This window comes from Scyliorhinus torazame, chromosome 10, assembly GCF_047496885.1.
Source record: "Scyliorhinus torazame isolate Kashiwa2021f chromosome 10, sScyTor2.1, whole genome shotgun sequence".
Taxonomy (NCBI): domain Eukaryota; kingdom Metazoa; phylum Chordata; class Chondrichthyes; order Carcharhiniformes; family Scyliorhinidae; genus Scyliorhinus; species Scyliorhinus torazame.
Window position 1 is genome coordinate 72,957,723 of NC_092716.1, and position 22,463 is coordinate 72,980,185.

The 22,463-nt window shown below is 49.3% G+C and overlaps 1 protein-coding gene across 2 annotated transcripts in view; it reads left to right on the forward strand.

The window, feature by feature from the left end:
- The window catches only part of rbl2 (retinoblastoma-like 2 (p130)), a 239,909-nt gene that overhangs the window by 177,740 nt on the left and 39,706 nt on the right, over positions 1-22,463 (forward strand). For both annotated transcript variants that reach the window (XM_072518251.1, XM_072518252.1), the window contains exons 10-17: positions 4,722-4,834; positions 6,169-6,272; positions 7,899-8,036; positions 12,141-12,305; positions 13,235-13,346; positions 13,776-14,051; positions 15,290-15,549; positions 16,996-17,172. In XM_072518251.1, coding sequence (XP_072374352.1) covers positions 4,722-4,834; positions 6,169-6,272; positions 7,899-8,036; positions 12,141-12,305; positions 13,235-13,346; positions 13,776-14,051; positions 15,290-15,549; positions 16,996-17,172 — 1,345 coding nt within the window. The remainder of the gene's footprint in view (positions 1-4,721; positions 4,835-6,168; positions 6,273-7,898; positions 8,037-12,140; positions 12,306-13,234; positions 13,347-13,775; positions 14,052-15,289; positions 15,550-16,995; positions 17,173-22,463) is intronic.

Here is a 22,463-nt window from a genome sequence, read left to right on the forward strand (position 1 = left end):
ATACGAGGAAACGGAGCCTAATTGCTTCAGCCTTCGACTTTACAGCTTAAAACCGAAAAAAAAGTCGGGGGGGAAAGGTCCAAACGTCCGACCAGAGCAGGAGCCACCCAAATGTGCGACTTACTCCTTCATAGCCGCCACCGGAAGTGGTGTTGAGCTTCTTAAGTGTAGTTGGAGCTGCACTCACCCAGGCAAGTGGAGAGTTTTCCATCACACACCTGGCTAGTATCTTGCAGATGGTGGCCATGTTCTGGGGAGTCAGGAGGTCAGTTACTCACTGCAGAATTCCAGTGCAGCTTCTGGGCTGTGCCAACCCCCAGGATGTTGGCAGTGGGGGTTTCAGTGATAGTGATACCATTGAATCTCAAGGGGAGATTGTTGGATTCACTTTAGTTGGAAATGGACATTGCCTAGCACTTGTATGGCACACATTTTACTTGCCCCGTATAAGCCCAAGCCTGAATGCTGCATAAGGACACGGCAGCTTCAGTACCTGAGGAGTCATGAATGGAGCTATATATTGCAGAATCATGAGAGTACATCCCCACCTCTGACCTGATTATGGAAGGAAGGTCATTAATAAATAAGCTGATGGTGGCTGGGCCAGGAAACTCCCCCGAGGGACTCCTGCAATAATGCCCTGGGACTGAGATGATCGACATCCCACAACTATCTTCTTTTGTGTTAGGTATGACTCCAGCCAGTGGAGAGTATCCCCCAATTCTCATTGACTCCAGTTTAACTCAGGCTCCTTTTTGCCACACTCGGTCAAATGCTACCTTGTTGTTAAGGACAGACAGTTTCACCTCACCTCTTCAATTCTGCTCTTTTGGTCTTGATAAAGTGGACATGGAAAGGATATTTCTTGTCGTGGGTGAGTCCAGAACCAGGGGGCAGTGTTTTAATATGAGGGCTCTCCCTTTCAAGACAGAGATGGGGTGCGATTCTCCCCCAAAATTTCTAAGTTAATATGTGGTGGGTTTTTCAGGGAGTTTGCCGCTGGCTGCGCCGGCGAGTTCCCCACTGCTAATCAATGACACTTAGTCACCTTTTTGGGTCCTGGGGAGTTTCTCACTGGTTTAGCCCACACTTAGGTCGGGATTCACCGTTCCCCAACGTTGATTTCGTAATCGGCGATCGGGCGGAGAAACCGTTTTGACGCCGAAATCGGGGGTGGCACCTGTTTGACGCAGGTTTTGACCCCCCCCCCCCCCCCCCCCCCCCCCCCGAAATGGTGTCAATGGGCCGCGCACCGTGCACTGTTGGGACGGCCGTAGCGTGTCACCTGAAGGCCCCCTGCCCCCAATGTGCCGCATTCCCGACCGCGCGGATGACGTGTGGTATCAGTGGTCGGGAACCCGGCGTGGCAGCTGCAGAATGTGTCCAGAAGTCGGGCGGGAGCCATGCTGCTGGCCGGGGGGGGCTTCCATGAGGGCTGGGGGGACTGGTGAGGGGTGGCCAGGCGGTGGCCATGGGGACACTATCTGGCAGATCGGGTCCGCGCACGGCCGGCGTCAAATTTTACGGCGCGACTGCTGCAGATCGTCGCCTGGCGCATTCGCGGCCATGGACCCGGCCATTCTCCAGCCGTTTTTAGTGGGAGCCGGCGGGTTTATGCAGCACAGCTGCTACCAGTCATTCAGCGACCAGTGAGGAGGCGCCGCCAATTTCTTTGACGTAAAATGCCACAAATCCTCCGCACTTAGGTTCAAAAACTGTGAAGCCAGCCCTTAGAATTCTTTTTTAGCATTGGAAGGGAGGTTTAGGCAGGGAATTCCAGAGCTTCGGGCATAGACAACAGAAGTCATGGTTGACAATGGCCAAACAGTTAAAATCAGGAATACACAAGAGGCCAGTAATGGAGGAAGGCAGGGATCTCTTGCGGGCTCAATGAGGTTAAGTGATAGAAAAGGGTGAGGCCATATATGGTATAAGCAATCAAAGATATGGGGCGGGATTCTCCGGCGCTGGGGTGAACCCCGCTAGCTGCCGAATCCTTTGGCGGGGGCGGGAATCGCGGCGCACCGGTCGGCGGCTGCTGGCAGCGCCCCCCCCCCCCCCCCCCGGCGATTCTCTAGCCCGCGATGGGCCGTGTGGCCACCCGTTTTCGGCAGGTCCCGCCGGCGTAAATCACAACAGGTCCTCAGCGGCGGGACCTAGCTCCACGGGCAGCCTGCAGAGTCCTCGGGGGCGCGCGGGGGATCTGGCCCCGTGGGGGTGCCCCCACGGTGGCCTGGCCCGTGGGCGCACTCTTTCTCTCCATATCGGCCGTTGTCAACCTCCATCATGGCCGGTGCAGAGAAGAACCCACCTGCGCTGGGATGACGCCAGCACATGCTGGCGCTCCTGCGCATGCGTCAACTTGCGCCGGCCGGTGGAGGTCCTTCGGCGCCAGTTGGCGTGGTGCCAAGCCCTTCCGCGCCGGCTGGCGCGGCAGCAAACACTCCGGCGCCAGCCTAGCCCCTGAAGATGCGGAGGATTCTGCACCTTCAGGGCGGCCCGACGCCGGAGTTGTTCACGCCACTCCTCGGCGCCGGAGTGGCCCGCCCCGCCGGTTCGCAGAGAACCCGGCCCTGAATTTTAACACTGAGGCCTTGCGAAACCGGGAAGTGATGTAAGTCAGTGAGCACAAGGGTGATGGATGAACAGGACCTGGTGCACGTTAGGATGCTGGCAGCAGTTACATATAACCTTTATTGTCACAAGTAGGCTTACATTTACACTGCAATGAAGTTGTGAAAAGCCTCTAGTCGCCACATTCTGGCGCCTGTTCGGGTACACAGAGGGAGAATTCCGAATTCTCAGCTGGTACGGGAATTGAACCCGCGCTGCTGGCCTTGTTCCGCATCACAACCCAGCTGTCTAGCCCACTGGGCTAAACCAGCCCAAGCAATCCAGTTTCGGATGAGCTCATGTTTTTGGAGGGTAGAAGGTTGGAGAGCATGGAAAAACCAAGTCTGGAGACAAAGGCATGGGTAAGAGGTTTAACAACAGGTGAACTGAGACAAGAATGGGGAGGGGCGCTGTTACAAAGACGGGTTAGGCAGTATTAGTGCTGGAGCTATCATGTTGCTGAAAGCTCCTCTCAGGGCGAAAATTAATTCATTGGATGAAAAAATTGGATTTTGAGGCTGCAATATTCTTTTCCCAAGAGGAGCAAATTGAAAGATGGTAAGATTATAGTTTGAGAGAGGAATCAGCTACATTCAAAGTGTCTCAAAAGGTTTGGTGTAGAGAAACCCTAGCAAAAGATGGAGTTTGAAGGCATTCTGAAGGTACTGTGAACTGGACTGAAAATAAAAATGAAGCAGCCATCAATAAAGCAAGTAAATGCAGGATATGTCAGATATAACATACAACTACTGGTGATGATTTTGACTTTACAAGTTCGCGCATAGTAGAGGATAATGAATTAGCATCACTTGTTATATCTCTCTTGATTTTTATTTGCATTGACTTTAGGTCAAGTGAGGCACTTTCCATCATTCTGTCTGAAACAGAATCTTGGGGAAAATAAAATTGAAATATTTAAAACATTGATCAGTACAGAAGGAAAACATTAAGGTGGCATGAACTAAAGATAGGAGATCAAGAGCTGAAATTTTAAATATGGCTTTCCTCCCACAAAAATATGTTACTATATGGAATAATCTACCAGCTGCAATTGGCATGAAAGTTGTTAATTTATTTTCCAAAATGCATGAGTTCTGTTTGAAGATAAAGATACTAGAAAATTACGAAATAAAGACCAGTGAATGTAAGCCCATGCCTATGTATGAATGTTCCAACCTGGGGCGGAATTCTCTGATAATGGGGCTATGTCCCCAAGGCCATGAGAAAACGGCACAAATCACTCTGGACTTTTTTCTAGAAAGCCCAGAGTGATTCTCCATTTTGAAGGGGGCTAGCAGGACGCGGAGTAGTTCACGCAGCTCCGGCTGCCGATACGGGGCCCTGCACTTCTGCGCCGGCCCCGACAATATAGGCCAACCTCCCCGCCCCCCCCCCCCCTCCCAGATCGTGCGCTCCGCCGATCGGTGGCCCCTGATCGCGAGCCTGGCCGTCCTGGAGGCCCCCCCGGTGACGGACACCCTGCCCCCCACCACTGTATCCGCAGCCGCCGCTCCGAGTGCCTGCCGTTTGGAACCATGAGTGAACCACGCCTGCAGGAACTCGGCCAGTTGCCGGCGGAGAATCACCGCGGGGTCCTCTTTCAGTGGCCCCCGACGGGTGCCACAGCGACCGTGTGTGTGTGATTGGCGTCGATTCTCCAGTCCCTGGAGAATCGCGGGACGGCGTCGGACCCAACTGTGGGTCTGACGTCCCATTCTCCTCCCCCGCGCCGAGCGCGATTGCGGCGCGGAGGCTCAGAGAATCCCGGTCATGGTGTTAAACTAAGGGAATGGGGTGATTTTAAAAATGATCTAATGGAGTGATTTTTAAAAAATGATCTAACTGATACTGGTCTCTATTATGGTGCCATATGACATGGAAGTTATCTAGTTCTTTAGTTACGCATTTGTAATTTAAAGATGCACGGCAATTTTTCTTCACAATTAACAGTCTGCTAACAGAGCTGCAGATCTCTGCAGCTTTGTTCACAGTTAATTAATTATGCAGAACATTTTCTCTTATTGAAACAGGAATCCACACTCTGAAGGAATCGGATTTCAATTCACAACTGTTCAGATACATGACAATTGTGTTTATCTTTTTGTCAGGTCATGCTCCAGAGATCCCACACAGTCTGTCCTCAACAGAGTCAAAGAGATGGGTGAAATATTTTGTCACCATTACACACAGTCCACCAAGGATCACTCTGGCTTCTCAATAGGTCAGTACGGGTGATGCTAAATACAATTAACAGTTTAAGTTACTGAAAAATCACTACCAAATGGAACAGGAAAATCAGCTACATAATGATCCTGGGGGTCAACAGCAGGGTTATCAATAACCAGAAGCTTAATTGGAACAGTCTCAAAAGGTCTGTGGCTATAAGAACTGATCAGAGGCTGAGTATTCTGTGATGCGTAACTCGCCATCTGACTCCCCATAGTCTTTCCACTATCTCTGAGTAATGGAATACTCTCTGCTTGCCTGAATAAGTGCAGCTCCAGTGACACTCAAAAAGCTCAACACCATCCAGGACAAAAACCTGCTTGTTGGGCACCATTTCCATCACCGATGCACAGTGGCAGTAGTGTGTATCACATACAATTTGAACTGTAGCAACCCGCCAAGGCTACTTCCAAATCAAAGACCTCTACCACCTGGAACAAGGACAGCAGGCCTAGGGATGGGCAATTAATGCTGGTCTAGCCAGCCACATCCACTTCCTGTGAAGGAAAACATTTTTAAAAACAGTCAACGGGAACACCACCTGCAAGTTCCCTTGCAAGTCACACCCCATTCTGACTTGGCATTCTATCACTTTTCCCTTAATCTTGCTGGGTACAAATCCTGGAACTCCCTCTCTTAACTGCACCACAAGGACTGCAGCGGATCAAGAAGCCCGCTCGCCTCCATTGGATGCTGGGCAACAAATGCTTGTGTTTCTGGGGATGCCCACAACCCATGAATGATGAAAAAATACATTGATTTTTAATATATTGTATTGTAAATGCATTCTTCCATAGAAAAATGAACACAAATGAACATATTTGAGAAAACATTACTAGGGACATGACTGGAACAGATTTTTCTCACAACCTCTTTATACATACCATTAGTCATAGGGTAAGAAATCTTGATTGGACCTTAGGTTATTGAGTTGTTCTGTCATCCATTTCTTCTACAAATTCCTTGAGCTCAGGATGTCTACAACCCATATCAATCAAATCCCATCCCTCTTAATTTAAATTCCTTTTCTTGCAAGTTCTAATCGACCTTGTGCTATTCTTAGCCCATCTTCAACATGTCCCTCCAAAGCTCACTTTGATTCACTCAGATGCATTTCTCACTACCTCCAGACATTCCTGCCTGGGCCCTTCTTTATCTTTTATGTTCATCTTTTCCTATTTTCCTATGAGTAAGAATGAGGGAGTTTTTATTGAGTTAAGGAGGGTTATCCTAACTTGAGTTGGAGTAAATTGTTTTGTTGGAAGAAAGTGATAAATAGTGGTTTGTTGTGGATGGGTCTGCTGATATGGTTGGTCTTTAATTGCACAGATAATACTACAAAGCGCCTTCGACTTGCAGAGATTCTTTACTACAAAGTCCTGGAGACAGTCATTGAGCAAGAAAAGAGGAGGTTAGGAGAGATGGATCTGACTGTAAGTGCAAATCAAAATATTTTAAAAACAGATTCAAACATGCCAAGTGGATTCCCGTGGGTGGACAGGCCATGTTACATGTGGGAGTCATTACCTAGCATCCCAATCACACCTGATGCCTGGACACTGTGCTTGAACAATGCGGGAGGCAACACCACATATGCAACACCCGAACACCCAGGGGATGGGACGCAGCTTTGGGGACATGCCCACAGCTGGAGGGTGGGTCAGCGCCACGTGGAGAGGGTGCCTGGAGAGATGGGCAAGGGTCTGGAGGTCAGTCCGCATTGTGTGAAGTGGCAGAGGCATCATAATTGTTGTGCAAAAAGGAGTTTAATGTGCTGTACAAGACCCACTCCCGTAGTGGCGACCCCCCAACCCCCCCTCCCCTCCCCTGGTGCCCTCAGTGATCCTCAATGTGCTTGACCCTCCTAGTTCTACCGCTACGTCTAGGTATTTCCCCAGGATGCACATCAGAGGTGGAGGCTGCCAGCTGCCTACCTCATCCCGTTGCCCTCGATGCCCCTGGCGGGCATCCTCTGGGAGCTCTGGGGCCGGAAGGCCCCAACTCACTTGTCAGCGGCACATGCACAGCCATGCCGCCATATCCCATGTGCTGACCTCGAGAGGCGGCCACATCAGAGCGGTGGATCTGGGGGCAGCTGGTGCCCACCGACGCCACTCCATGGGATAGACCTGGCCTGGCATTCAGCACCCAGTCCTCCCGATAGGTGCCCTAATGGCCCTGGGGTCCACCTTGGGACGGAGGGATAGCTGGTTCGAGCACCAGCTGTTTCTGCATCATCTGGCTCTGCCAGCCCTGGCGGTTCTCCACGGTCCACACCATCATGTCAACACCCTCAGAGATGCTCCTCTGTGACTGGGATATGCTCTGCAGCCTCAGCCATGCCCACCTGCGACGGGGACAAGCTCTGCAGCACTTTGGCCATGCCCATCTGCGAGCGGGACATGTCCTGCAGAACCTCATCAAGGTCAGCCTGGTGCTGGGTGACATCCCCCAGTGAGGCGGTCATTCTGCTGAGGTTATCAGCCATGGCCGTCACCGACTGCGCGACGTCTTGGACACCTTCACTCATGTTCCGACATCATGTACAAGGCACTCCACTGCGGTCGCCACCCGAGCAGTGTTGGCCTCGGTGCCACTCATTGCCGCTGCCACCTCCTGCGCACGTAGCCTCTGGGATCCTCCAAGCTGCTATGGATCTGCTGGAGCAATGCTGACATCTCGCTCTGAATGTCCCAGCCATTCCCTAACGTCTCCATCAGCTCCGGGTAACCCCCTTCCACAAGCACATCATCAGGCTGGGACCCAGCTGGGTCCTGGGATTCAGCAGACTCCGACTGCTGTCTCGCCTGGAGGTTCCTGCCTCCACCTGATGTACATCATCAGCGGTGTGGTGTCACCAGATAGTGTAGCCAATTATGAACAAACGGCCACAGGAAATTAAAAGCATTAGTGTGAGCTCTCATAATAGCCACTTGGACCTATATGTGTTATACAGACCACCATATTCATATGTACGATAAAGAATCAACCAAATTAATGTCTGATGTTCATAGTTTACATTTAACAATCTCTGGCAAATGTCTCTGCTCTTTATACAGGGTATATTGGAACAAGATATATTTCATCGATCACTTCTGGCTTGCTGCCTTGAAATTGTTATCTTTTCCTATAAACCTCCAGGAGACTATTCTTGGATCATTGAGATCTATGACCTTCCACCCTATCATTTTTATAAGGTAAGCAATGCATAGCAGTACATGTTGACCTTCTATCAGTTCTTTTCAATTTAAACTTCAGGATGAGCCTCTGTGTTATCCTTGAGTGATTGCATGAAGAAAGATTATGGCTGGGATATTCTGTCCCTGCCCACCGCCAGGATCTTCTGGTCCTGCCGAAAGTCAGTGGGATTTTGACTGGCCTACCACTTCACCGGCCTACCACATCACCAACAGCAGGCCCTGCCATGGCAGGGCCGTGAATTGCCGATCTCCACCTTTACTTTGCTGGTAATTATTGTGTATTGCAGGTTGAGCATCCCTTATGCGAAATTCCAAAAACAGAAAAATTCTGAAATCTCACTTTTTTTCAAGCATGCTACACAGTTCCCAACGCACGAAAGCAATGACAGTGGACATGGGTGTGTCCGGGGCTGCTGGGGCAGTCGACAGCAGATTGATGGTTTCCTGCTCGGACCGAGCATAGAATGCATTGAGTACATCGGGGAGGGGTGCGCTACTGCCAGAGATACTGCTCGGCTTCGCTTTGTAGCCCGTTATGTTGTTTCGGCCTTGCCACAACCACCAAGAGTCTGTAATGCTAGTCTATGACTCTAGCTTGGTCTGATATTGTCTCTTGGCATCCCAGATGGCTTTGTGGAGGTCGTACCTAGATTTCTTGTATAGGTCAGGGTCGCCTGGCTTGACAATATCAGACCTGTCTTTCAGTAGGGAGTCAATCTCCCAATTAAGCCATGGTTTCCAGTTGGGGAACATACATACTGCTTCCTTTGGCACGCAGTCGCCCACACATTGCTGATGAAGTCTGTGACGGTGGTGGCATATTCATTTAGGTTGGTTGCTGAGTTCTTAAATATGGACCATCCACTGTCTCCAAGCAGTCACGTAGGAGCACATGCGCAGTTTCCAATCCGCACCACACATGTGCTGTTCTCAACGTTCCGCACAAGCGCAGTTCCCAAAGCGCACCGCACATGTGCAGTTGCCAATGCGCCCTGTCTGCGCGGTATATTCCGAAATCTGAAAAATTCCGAAATGTGATACACACCGGGAGGAATTCCCCCCCCCCCCCCACCACGCCGGGTGGGAGAATTGACGCGGCGCCGCTCGAGTCCCGCCACGCCGCCCCGGCACCCGCACGCGATTCTCCCAACCCCCCCAAACCGGCGCTGTGAGAATCGCGGCTGGCCGCTGGGAGAATCGCCGCTCGCCGTTTGTAAAGGGCGAGTGGCGATTCTCCGGCACGGATGGGCCGAGCGGAATGCCGAACACAATGGATTCCCGCCGGTGGCGTCCACACCTGGTCGCTGCTGGCAGGAATAGCGCGGGAACGCTAGGGGACGGCCTATGAGGGTGGGGAGAGCTCCTGCACAGGAGGCAGCCTCAAAAGAGGTCTGGCCCGCGATCGGTGCCCACCGATCGGCGGGCCGGCCTCTCTGAAGGACCTCCTTTCCTCCGCTGCCCCGCAAGATCTATCCGTCATCTTCTTGCGGGACGGCCTCAGGGAGGATGTCAACCACGCATGCGCATGGGCGGGTGACGTCATTTACGCGGCGCGGCCGTTTTGGATAGAAAATTTTCAACCTGTATTGAAATTGCAATCTGTTCTTCTTTCACAATTGCGATCACCATTTTCTTCATGTATGTCTATATTTTGAAGACTCGGATTACAAAAGATGGCCCTATTTTACTTCACCACTGTTGTGTATTCATGTTTGATCCTAGTTAGAACAAGGTCACTAAGAATTTGAGCATGTGACATACTGATGACATCATCAGCAGTTTGGGCAGGCTAATAGTCCGTGTAGTCTAGCAGCCTGTAGAGAAGATGCCTTTCCAACAAAGCTCTTTTTTGTTTGTACCTTTGTGGTCTCCATGATTCTCTTTTTTTTTTTAAAAACCACACCCACGGTAATATAAATCTAGTGGTGCACTTTTAAAATGGCCCCTCTTAACCTCGGCCGAACCCACCTGTAATTTTTGTTCAGTCACTTAAGTGCCTTGTGTGAGCAACAGGCAGGCTGTTGCCTGGAAAGTGAATTTGGGGAGGAAAAATTGTACAACTCTTGCAGCTCTTAAAGTCAGCACAGGATCCCGACAGTGATTTAATTGGCATGCATGCTGCAGTGATAAACAGCAGCTCAATGAACTCCAATCCTCATTGCAGTCTTTCTATAACCTTATAAGAGAAAACAAAACATTCCAGAGGGTTTTATAGGTCTTTGGCTGCCTTTTCACAGAATTATCAATCTGACAGAGAAACCAGGAACTTCTGTTTCCAGTTTTCCTGGGTAGTCTTCAGTGAAGACACCTGCCAGTGATGTGAAAGGTGTTAAAATTGTCACTCTCACTTCAGTTATATGGGGTTGATCTTAAGGGTTACCAGCAGGCGCAAAAACAGATGGGTGTAGATCCTTAGGGGCTGGTTTAGCACAGGGCTAAATCGCTGTCTTTGAAAGCAGACCAAGGCAGGCCAGCAGCACGGTTCAATTCCCGTACCAGCCTCCCCGAACAGGCGCCGGAATGTGGTGACTAGGGGCTTTTCACAGTAACTTCATTTGAAGCCTACTTGTGACAATAAATGATTTTCACTTTTTATTTTCACTTAAATAGGGATGCTGTGCCATTGGCAGCATCCCTCTGGCCTGGTCACCCCGCCTCCCTCCCAATGATTTTACAGGAATCAGATGGGTCACCCGCACATGACTCAATTGAGGCCCAAAAGTAGGCAATTAATGCCCAACTCAGGCCCTCATCTCGCTGCTACTCTGATACAATGGGTGGTGTGGCCCAATGTATAGCCCAGGAGATTTAACCCAACAGGCTGCTTCTCAGTTGTCTTATACCCAGTCTCCTGTGTCATTCGGAAATGCCAACCCCACCCCCCTCAGTTTGCCTCCCTACATCTGCCCTCACCCCTGCCCTGTCCATCATGCAGCCTCCCCCCCCCCCAACCACCACCACCACCACCACCACCACACACACGCACCTTCCACCTCACCTAGACCTGTCAGCCTGGCCCCAACGAGAACTCGTATTTACTGAATGTCCAGCAGGACCATCACTGAATCCTATCTCCAAGGTCACCGTTCCTGCTCGTGCAGTCAGTGGCCAGCAGCAATATGAGGTGGACAAAATTCCTGCCTCATGCTAATTAAAGGGCTGTCACCCTTTAATTAAAGGGGGGCAGAGCCAGCTAAGTAAAAGGAGGAGTTGCACGGGAGCCCACCCGCAGCATAAAATCCAGCCCATAGAATTTAAATGCTCTCACCCACATCGGCAATTGGTGTTGTGCACAAAATGCATAGGATCCTAATAAAATAGATCTCTGTTCCTGCTGCCTCTGTCGAAAGTCTCCAGAGCTGGTGCACGCACAGTACTAAACACAGAAAAGAGCCATATGTCTTAGCATAGCCACCAGAAAACCTTGCTTTGACTTATCAGAGCAGAAAGGGTTGCTGGAGCCAAGGATAAACAAAGATCTATCATAATATAGTGGCTCAGCCTCAAAAACATTGAGAATTCAGTGATCCTGCTGCAGATGGTGGAATTTTGTCCATCTCTAGGAAGTTGTCACTGGCTGCACGAGCAGGAGCGGTGATCATGAAAGTGAGATTCAGTGATGGTTCTATTGGCCATTCAGTAAATTTGAGTTCTCGGTGGGGCCAGGCTGACAGGTCCTAGTGAAGTGAGTGTGGGTTTATTTCCATTTGTAGGCAAGAACTTTGACAATATGTTTTTTAAATCGGAACCAGGACAAACAAACACTTTATGAAAATGTCATTGTTTCACCGTTGGTTTGTGAGTAAATTTGACAGGCTGTCTTCTGATCGGGAAGTGACTTTCATTGACATTTTTACTCTAAATCAATCCAAATGCCGATCCCAAACATAAACCTGTTCAGTGTAATTCATAATGTCGCACACAATCGCAAATTATCCCTGGTTATAGAGCGCCTCAATCTAAAATGATCCTACCTTGGGGGAAAAGGCTTTGTAATAAATTCAGGTATATTAATGTGATGGCAGCGACAGGAAATTCTTTGATGTGCTTTTATGTGCAGTATATTTTGATATAATATTTCCAAAGTTAATTGCCTTGTAGGTGATAGAGGTACTTATAAGGGCGGAGGATGGTCTCTTCAGAGAGGTAGTAAAACATCTAAATCATATTGAGGAAACAATCCTGGAAAATATGGCGTGGAAACAAGAATCCCCCCTTTGGGATGGAATTAAAGATGCAGAAAACAAGGTTCCAACATGTGAGGAGGTGAGTGTCCATCTACAACTTATTGTTCAGTGAATAGCATAAATAAGGTGGTTTCACTCGAAAACTGCTGTGCAGAGCTTAATGCCCCTTTCCTATACTGCGCATACTGCACCCATTACTGCCTAATCAGCAGTAATGAAAAGAACTGCTAAAGCCACTCAGAAAATGCAGCTAGCCATGCAATTTTGTCAGATCGTCCATAAGATTATTGTAGCAGATTGGAAGAAGCACTGCGAAAACTCTTTTCCCCCCCCCCCACACACACACACACACCCTCCAGTCTGAGTGCACTTCATTCTTAGGATATGTTTAAAGAGCTGGCAGTGGCTTCACTTGACTTTCAAGGTGATATGATTGAGGTTTTTAAAACAATATAGAAATTAGATTTCAAGAATAAAGGACAGCATTCCATTAACCTTCTTGGTTACACGCTTTACCTGCAAACTAACCTTTCGTGACTCATGCAGGTGGACACCAAGATATCTCTACACCTTGATATTTTGCAACTGTTTTCTGTTTAATTTTATTCTTTCTGCCAAAGTGAACAACTTCGCATTTTTTCACATTATACTCCCATCTGCCAAATTTCTGCCCACTCACTCAACCTATCAATATATATCTAAAAATGTCTTATGTCTTCTTCACAACATACTTACCTATCTTTGTGTCACCTGTAAATTAAGCTACCATGTCTTTGCTCCCCTCATCTAAGTCATTGCTGTGAGTTGTAAAAAGTTGAGGCCCCAGCAGATCCTTGCAGGACTCCACTTGTCACATCCTGATGAATTATAACACAATGTATTTTCTTCACAAGAAATTTAACATTTCATCTTATTAACAGAAAACAATTAGAAGTAACCAGGGTGAAGTATGAAATGGTGAAATATTGGAACAAACAGAAACAATTTCAAATTTGTACATTCTTTCAGGTGATGCCGCCACATTACTTTGAAAATCTGGAGAACACTGGAAACAGTGAGATGTCCTCTCCCATTACTCATACGCGGTTGAAGGAGGTTCGCACTGAGAGTGGCAGGAAAGGTATGAATTTACACCCTACACCTTGGCTCTCATTGTGCAGAGATTTTCTGCCCGGGAAGCACAAATCAGGAATTCTTGTGTCATCACCGCCACAGCTCGAATCCCCATCCCCCATAACTTGGTAGCGTCATTTGGGGCACTTGCATGAGTTCTGAGCTGTTTGCTTCACTTGTGCTGTTCTTCTTCACGTTGGCTCTGTGGACAAGTGATACTAAGCCAAATAAATCATGAAGTGCAGCCTGTAGCCCGTCCTGAATTGTGAGATTTTGGGCAGCAGACGATCATACCGTTGCATTTATTAAAATACTAACAAGAGTGTCCTTTCTCAGAAAATGCATCTGGTGAAGCTACTGAATAGCAGTCCAAAAATATTTATTTATTTGTTTTAACAATTATTACTCAAGTGCACTCCTGCTGCTGTCTCTCTAGATCCCATTGCATCACCTACCACACTGCACGATCGATATAGCTCTCCGACTGCAAGTAATGCGAGGAGGAGACTGTTTGTGGGTAGTGACAACAATCCAGACTCTTCAAGCAACACGCTCAGAATTTCCCAGCAACAAACAATTAACACCGTTCCAGTCCAGAATGTGACCACTGAGACTGTTTCTATTGCACATGTCCCTGGACAGACCTTAGTCACCATGGCAACTGCAACTGTCACAGCTACCAATGGACAAACTGTTACTATACCAGTTCAAGGCAAGTGATTTATACATAAATTGTTAGCATTTACCTACTGCCTTGCCCCTATTATTATGGATATTTAAACTTTAACATGGGACTGCAGATAATTTTAAAAGCCAATTCTGCAGAATATTTTCAAATATGAATTTTCTACCTGCAGAATTATAAACTAACGATAGAGGGAATCTTTCAGGAACTACTAAGTGGTTGATTTGTAAGACCAGCCAAAAATTATTATTAGCTCAGAAAACCCAACTGGGAACCTTGGGCGAGATTCTCCGACCCCCCCGCCGGGTCGGAGAATCGCCGGGGGCTGGCGTGAATCCCGCCCCCGCCGGTTGCCGAAGTCTCCGGCACCAGAGATTCGGCGGGGGCGGGAATCGCGCCACGCCGGTTGGCGGGCCCCCCCGCTCGATTCTCCGGCCCGGATGGGCCGAAGTCCCGCCGGCGTAAATTAAACCACTTACCTTAGCGGCGGGGCAAGGCGGCGCGAGCGGGCTCCGGGGTCCTGGGGGGGGGGGGGCGCGGGGCGTTCTGGCCCCGGGGGGTGCCCCCACGGTGGCCTGGCCCGCGATCGGGACCCACCGATCCGCGGGCAGGCCTGTGCCGTGGGGGCACTCTTTCGCTTCCGCCTCCGCCACGGTCTCCACCATGGCGGAGGCAGAAGAGACTTCCTCCACTGCGCATGCGTGGGAAGCTGTCAGCGGCCGCTGACAGTCCCGCGCATGCGCCGCCCGGAGATGTCATTTCCGCGCCAGCTGGCAGGGCACCAAAGGCCTTTTCCGCCAGCTGGCGGGGCGGAAATTCGTCCGGTGCCGACCTAGCCCCTCAAGGTTAGGGCTCGGCCCCCAAAGATGCGGAGCATTCCGCACCTTTGGGGCGGCGCGATGCCCGTCTGATTTGCGCCGTTTTGGGCGCCAGTCGGCGGACATCGCGCCGTTTCTGGAGAATTTCGCCCAGGTTTGGAATTTTCTTATTTCTTTGCATAAGTTCTGCTAAGTTTCAATTGAAGTGTTACTGTTGCAGGCAAAAAGATTTATTTGGATTTAAAGTTGGAAGTTTAGGGCTCACAAAGATCACAACGTATTTTGTGCACTTTTGACAATTTTGATAAACCTCGTTCACAAATATCTAAGATCAGTTCTTAGGACATTTTGATTATTTGAACTATTCTTGTCAAGTGACGTTATAAGGTATTTTTGTCCATGCTTTGTCTTTAGCAAACTGCCAATTATTTTTTTTTTAATCCTCAGGTATTGCAAATGAAAATGGAGGAATTACTTTCATCCCGGTTCAGCTCAGTGTCACTGGACAGGCCCAGTCTGTGGCAAATACAATTCAACCCCTTTCTGCCCAGACCCTTGCCAGTAGTCACCAGTTAGCTGGTACTGCAGTGCAGATTGTTGGGCAGGTGCCAATTCAACAATCCCCAGGTCAAAGACAAAATCAACATCAGGTGTCCACGAGTAGCAGACCCAAAAAGACGGGTTCTGTAGCTTTGTTCTTCAGAAAGGTATGTTTCATTGTGGGTATGAGAGTGAACGTTTATTATGGTGAGGTACTTCAGCACTGGAGAAAGAAATACTTTTTATACCCAGTATTAACTTCAGGTACTTAGGACAGAATTTTCCCATAAGAATGTCAGGCCCTGACTGAAATCCGGCATGTATCTCTGCAGATGCACTGCCTTGTTCCCAGGTCAGATTTCCTGGTACTCTGACAAAAGATAAATCAGGGGGCGTGGTGTATGTTGCCAGTCTGGATGGTTGGGGCCCGATAGAGCCAGCCAGAGATCGGGCACCATCTTTAAAGGGCGCCCTTATCAGAAGAGATTTGAAGTGACCCCTACCACAAAGGTATCAGCAATTCTTCTCCCTTCTTCGCCCCTGCCCCCATCCTCCATCCACGGCCAACAATTCTCTTCCACCCCTTCTGTGCCTGCAAGTTCCCTCCCTCAGTAGCCGCTTCCCTGTCACTGACAAGTTCCCCCTTCAAAGATAAAAGCAAATTATTGTGGATGCTGGAATCTGAAACAAAAACAGACAATACTGGACAATCTCAACAGGCCTGACAGCATCTGTGAAGAGAGAAGGAAGCTAACATTTTTGAGTCTGGATGACTCTTTGTCAAAACTCCCTTCAAAGGCCTTGGCCCCCTTCTCCTCCATCACACATAACAGTGACATCACATGACATATGAATATTGATTGAGCGGGCCGCCTCCGCAGCTGTGAAACATGCGATGGGTTGTGCAGAAAATCCCACCCTAGATTTCAGTTGCGTTAAACATCAGCTTTCAAACTGAGGTCTGGGATTCCTATTGGGACTACCAGAGGGAATATTTTCTTTGTTACTTGTAATAAAGCTGTAAATGCAAATTCATAGAATACATTTGTGATTATGGTTTGAATAACAAACATGTCACTCCTATTCTCAGTAATATAGGGCAAAAGCAGTGTTGAGGTTTGAAAGGTTTTTAATATGCCAAAGTAACATAGTGCAGTCATTCTTGTATGTTCAACACTTCTTCAAACTGCGGGAAAATGATTTATCTGAGAGGCTGGAAATAACAGTTGGGATTTGTATTGTACCTTTTTCCAACTGGACATACTTTCACCCTATCATTTTCTGTCTGCCATTTAGTTAAATAACATTTGTAGCAAATAAATGGTAAGTTAAGCCTATTTGCTGAATTAAAATTGGACAACAGCTTGTGAATTCTTTACCATGCTTTCCCTGCTTTCCGATGTTATGTTTTCTTGGGGTTGGGTAACTCTGGATCTGTTCTTGGGCTTTTTAAAATGAATAGAGCTGCTCTGGGTTGGAGGTGGCTGCATTTCATCACTCTCCAATGTAGTCCAGAGAGGAGGAGACTGGATATGGTAGGATGTCATGGGGTAGATAGTTTAAAATGATTTTTATAACCAAGTATGCTTCTGTTTGCACTGTTGTTAAACTAGGTTTATCATTTGGCAAGTGTTCGCCTGCGGGACCTCTGTGCAAAACTGGACATTACTGATGACTTGAGGAGAAAAATCTGGACATGTTTTGAATATTCTTTGGTCAACTGCACGGATCTTATGGTTGATAGACACTTGGACCAACTATTGATGTGTGCTGTTTATATAATGTCTAAGGTAAAATCTACATTGAATACATCACAGTGAATAGTTAGAATAAATGGCTTGCATGAAGATTTATATATTTAGCTTCATTTTATTAATTTTCAAATTTTCCTTTTAAAATGTTATTTTAATTATCTATTTATAAATTAGTCACAGGAAAGACTTGAGGTATTTTCACAGAATCCTTGCAGTGCAGAAGGAGGCCATTCGGTGCATCAAAACCGCACCAAACTCTGATAGAGCACTCCACCCAAGTCCACTTCTCCGCCCTATCACAATAGCCCCTTATCCTAACCCACACATCCCTGGACACTAAGGGGCAATTTAACACGGCCAATCCACCAATCTTTGGACTGTAGGAAGAAACTGGGGCACTAGGAGGAAATCTACGCGGACATTGCAAGAAAGTGCAATCTCCACACAGTCACCCAAGGCCGGAATTGAACCCAGGTTCCTGCCGCTGTGAGGCAGCAGTGCTAACTACTTTCTTTTTTAAAAAAAAATATATTTTATTAAAGTTTTTCGATCAAAAAGAATTTTCCATTTTTACAACTTTGTAACAAAATGTACATTGACCGTTATTTAAACAATATATTAAACTAACAACAAGTGCAGAAAAAGAACAAAAAAAGAGAAATAATGATACTGAAAAAATAAATATAAACAACTAGCATGGAAAGAAAGAAAAGAAAAAAAAAACAACTCAAACACCGAATACACCCCCCCCCCCCCCCCCCCCCCCCCCCGGGTTGCTGCTGCTGTCTTTCCTGTTTTCCCTTATCGCTCTGCGAGGTAGTCAAGGAACGGTTGCCACCGCCTGGTGAACCCTTGAGCCGAACCTCTTAGTGCGTATTTTATTCGCTCCAATTTTATAAACCCTGCCATGTCGTTTATCCAGGCCTCCACGCCCGGGGGTTTGGCTTCTTTCCACGTAAGTAGAATCCTTCGCCGGGCTACTTGGGACGCAAAGGCCAAAACATCGGCCTCTCTCGCCTCCTGCACTCCCGGCTCTTCTGCAACCCCAAATATAGCTAACCCCCAGCTCGGTTCGACCCGGACCCCCACCACCTTTGAGATCACTCTTGCCACACCCACCCAGAACCCATGCAATACCGGACATGACCAAAACATGTGGGTGTGGTTCACTGGGCTTCCCGCGCACCTCCCGCACCTATCCTCCACTCCAAAAAATCTACTCAGCCTTGCTCCCGTCATATGTGCCCTGTGTAGAACCTTGAATTGGATCAGGCTAAGCCTGGCACACGAGGACGAGGAATTTACCCTACTTAGGGCATCTGCCCACAGCCCCTCCTCAATCTCTTCCCCCAGCTCCTCCTCCCATTTACCCTTCAGCTCCTCTACCATCGTCTCCCCCTCGTCTCTCATTTCCCTGTATATATCGGACACTTTACCTTCACCGACCCATGCCCCCGAAATCACTCTGTCCTGGATCCCTTGCGCCGGGAGCTGCGGAAATTCCCTCACCTGTTGCCTCGCAAATGCCCTCACTTGCATATATCGGAAGGCATTCCCAGGTGGCAACCTGTATTTTTCTACCAATGCTCCCAAACTCGCGAACGTCCCGTCCAAGAACAAGTCCTTCAACTTCCCAATTCCTGCTCGCTGCCAAGATTGGAATCCCCCATCTATCCTCCCCGGGACGAACCTGTGATTGTTCCTTATCGGGGACCACACCGAGGCACCCGTCACTCCCCTATGTCATCTCCACTGCCCCCAAATCTTCAAAGTCGCCACCACTACTGGGTTTGTGGTGTATTTTTTCGGGGGGAACGGTAACCGCGCCGTCACCAGTGCTTTTAAACTTGTTCCCTTACAAGACGCCATCTCCAGCCTTCTCCACGCTGCCCCTTCTTCTTCTCTCATCCACTTACATATCATAGACATGTTGGCGGCCCAATAATAGTCACTCAGACTCGGCAGTGCCAGTCCCCCTCTGTCCTTACTGCACTGCAGGAACCCCCTCTTTACACTCGGGGTCTTTCCAGCCCACACAAAGCTCATAATACTCCTGTCCACTTTCTTGAAAAAGGCCTTTGTAATCAGTATGGGGAGGCACTGAAACACGAAAAGAAACCTCGGGAGGACCACCATTTTAACCGCCTGTACTCTGCCCGCCAATGACAGGGGCACCATGTCCCACCTCTTAAAGTCCTCCTCTATCTGCTCTACCAGTCGTGAAAAGTTAAGTTTATGCAAGGTTCCCCAGTTCCTGGCCACCTGGATCCCTAGATATCGAAAATCCCTTGCTACTCTCCTCAGCGGCAGATCGTCTATCCCCCTGCCCTGTTCCCCGGGGTGCATCACAAAAAGTTCACTCTTTCCCACATTCAATTTATATCCCGAGAACTCTCCAAACTCCCTGAGTGTCTGCATTATCTCTGGCATCCCCTCCACTGGGTCCGCCACATACAGCAGCAAGTCATCCGCATATAATGACACCCGATGTTCCTCTCCTCCTCTGAGCACCCCCCTCCACTTCTTAGAGCCCCTCAGCGCTATGGCCAATGGCTTGATTGCCAACGCGAACAGTAACGGGGACAGGGGGCACCCCTGTCTTGTGCCCCTATGTAATCGGAAATAGTCGGATCGTTGCCTGTTTGTAACCACGCTTGCCACCGGGGCCCCGTACAGGAGCTGAACCCATCTGATGAACCCCTCTCCAAATCCAAATCTCTTCAGTACCTCCCACAGGTAGTCCCACTCCACTCTATCAAATGCCTTCTCTGCATCCATCGTTACCACTATCTCCGCCTCCCCCTCCGGTGGGGGCATCATCATCACCCCCAGCAACCTTCGTATATTGGCATTCAATTGCCTCCCTTTAACAAACCCTGTCTGGTCGTCATGTACCACCCCTGGGACACAGTCCTCTATCCTTGTCGCCATCAATTTGGCCAGTAACTTGGCATCTACATTTAGGAGGGAGATGGGCCTGTATGACCCGTACTGCAGCGGGTCTTTGTCTCGTTTCAGGATCAACGATATCATCGCCTCCGACATTGTCGGGGGTAGCGTCCCCCTTTCCTTAGCCTCATTGAAGGTTCTCGTCAGGAGTGGGGCCAGTAGGTCCACATATCTCCTGTAAAATTCCACCGGGAACCCATCTGGTCCCGGGGCCATTCCTGCCTGCATGTTCCCAATTCCTTTAATCACCTCCTCCACCTCAATCTGCGCTCCCAAACCTGCCACCTCCTGCTCCTCAACCCTCGGGAACTCCAGCTGGTCCAGGAAGTGTATCATTCCCTCTTTCCCCTCCGGGGGTTGTGACTTATACACCCTCTCATAAAATGACTTAAACACCCCGTTCACCCTCCCCGCTCACTGCTCCATCCTTCCGTCCCTGTCCCTAACTCCTCCGATCTCTCTCGCTGCCCCCCCTCTTCCTATATTGTTGGGCCAGCAATCGGCTCGCCTTTTCCCCATATTCATATTGTATTCCCTGTGCCTTCCTCCACTGCCTCTCCGCCTTACCCGTGGTCAGCAGGTCAAACTCCGTCTGTAGTCTCTGTCTTTCCCTGTATAGCCCTTCATCCGGGGCCTCCACATATTGCCTATCTACCCTCAGAATCTCCCCAATCAGTCTCTCCCTTTCTTTACCCTCTTGTTTCCCCCTGTGGGCTCTTATGGAAATCAGCTCCCCCCTAACCACCGCCTTCAGCGCCTCCCATACTACTCCCACCTGGACCGCTCCATCATCATTGACCTCTAGGTATCTTTCAATACATCCCCTCACCCTTCCACATACCCCCTCGTCTGCCAACAGTCCCATGTCTAATCTCCAAAATGGGCGCTGCTCCTTCTCCTCTCCTAGATCCAGATCCACCCAATGTGGGGCGTGATCTGAAACAGCTATAGCCGACTATTCCGTTCCTACCACTTTCGGGATCAGCGCCCTTCCTAGGACAAAAAAGTCTATCCGGGAGTATACTTTATGGACGTGGGAGAAGAAGGAAAACTCTTTACTCCTCGGTCTAGCAAATCTCCAGGGATCTACTCCTCCCATCTGCTCCATAAACCCCTTAAGCACCTTGGCCGCTGCCGGCCTCCTCCCGGTCCTAGATCTGGACCGGTCCAGCCCTGGGTCCAGCACCGTGTTGAAGACCCCTTCATTACCAAATTTCCCATCTCTAGGTCCGGGATGCGCCCCAACATACGCTTCATAACACCTGCGTCATCCCAGTTCGGGGCATATACGTTCACCAGCACCACCGCCTCACCTTGCAATCTGCCACTTACCATCACGTACCTGCCCCCACTGTCCACCACTATGGTCTTAGCCTTGAACGATACCCGTTTCCCCACCAGTATTGCCACCCCTCTATTTTTCGTATCTAAGCCTGAGTGGAATACCTGTCCCACCCATCCTTTCCTTAATCTGACCTGATCCACCAATTTCAGGTGCGTCTCCTGAAGCATAACCACATCCGCCTTCATTCTCTTTAGGTGTGCAAATACCCTTGCCCTCTTAATCGGCCCATTCAGCCCTCTCACGTTCCACGTGATCAACCGGGTTGGGGGGCTCTTTACTCCCCCCCCCCCCCCCCCCCCATCGTCGACTAGCCATCCCCTTTTTTAAACCAGCTCCTCACTCGGGTCCCACGCACCCGTTTGTCCACCAGACGGCACCCTCCGGTCCCGACCATCCCATCCCGTATCAGCTCCCCCTTACCCTCAGCAGCAGCAACCCAGTTAATCCCCCGCTAGATTCCCTTCTAGCTTGATTGCTCCCCCCATATTGCTTCCGGGAGTCAGCAAACTCTGGCTGACCTCGGCTTCCCCCGTTTACCCTTGGCCTCCCTGCGTGTGAGGCCCCCTTCCTTCCTGTGCCCACTTTTCCCGCTGCAATTTCCATAGCGCGGGAAAAAAACCCGCGCTTCCCTCTCGGCCCCGCCCCTAGTGGCGCAGCTCCCTCTCCCCTTCCCTGTCCCCTTCCCCACCGGCGCCCCCATTTCTTCGTGTGTGTACCCCTCGGGGGGGGGAGAAGAAAAATTCTCCCGTCTAACATTTTTACAGATAAACCCTCCTCCTCTCCCCCCTTTGCATTTCTTTGCCACCACCTCGCTACTTCTTTCCAAACATCAATTCCTCAAATCTAGTCCAACTTCTCTTCTTTAATAAATGTCCACGCCTCCTCTGCCGTCTCGAAGTAGTGGTGTTTGCCCTGGTGTGTAACCCACAGTCTTGCCGGCTGCAGCATTCCAAATTTTACTTTCTTCCTGTGGAGCACTGCCTTGGCCCGATTGAAGCTCGCCCTCCTTCTCGACACCTGCGCACTCCAATCT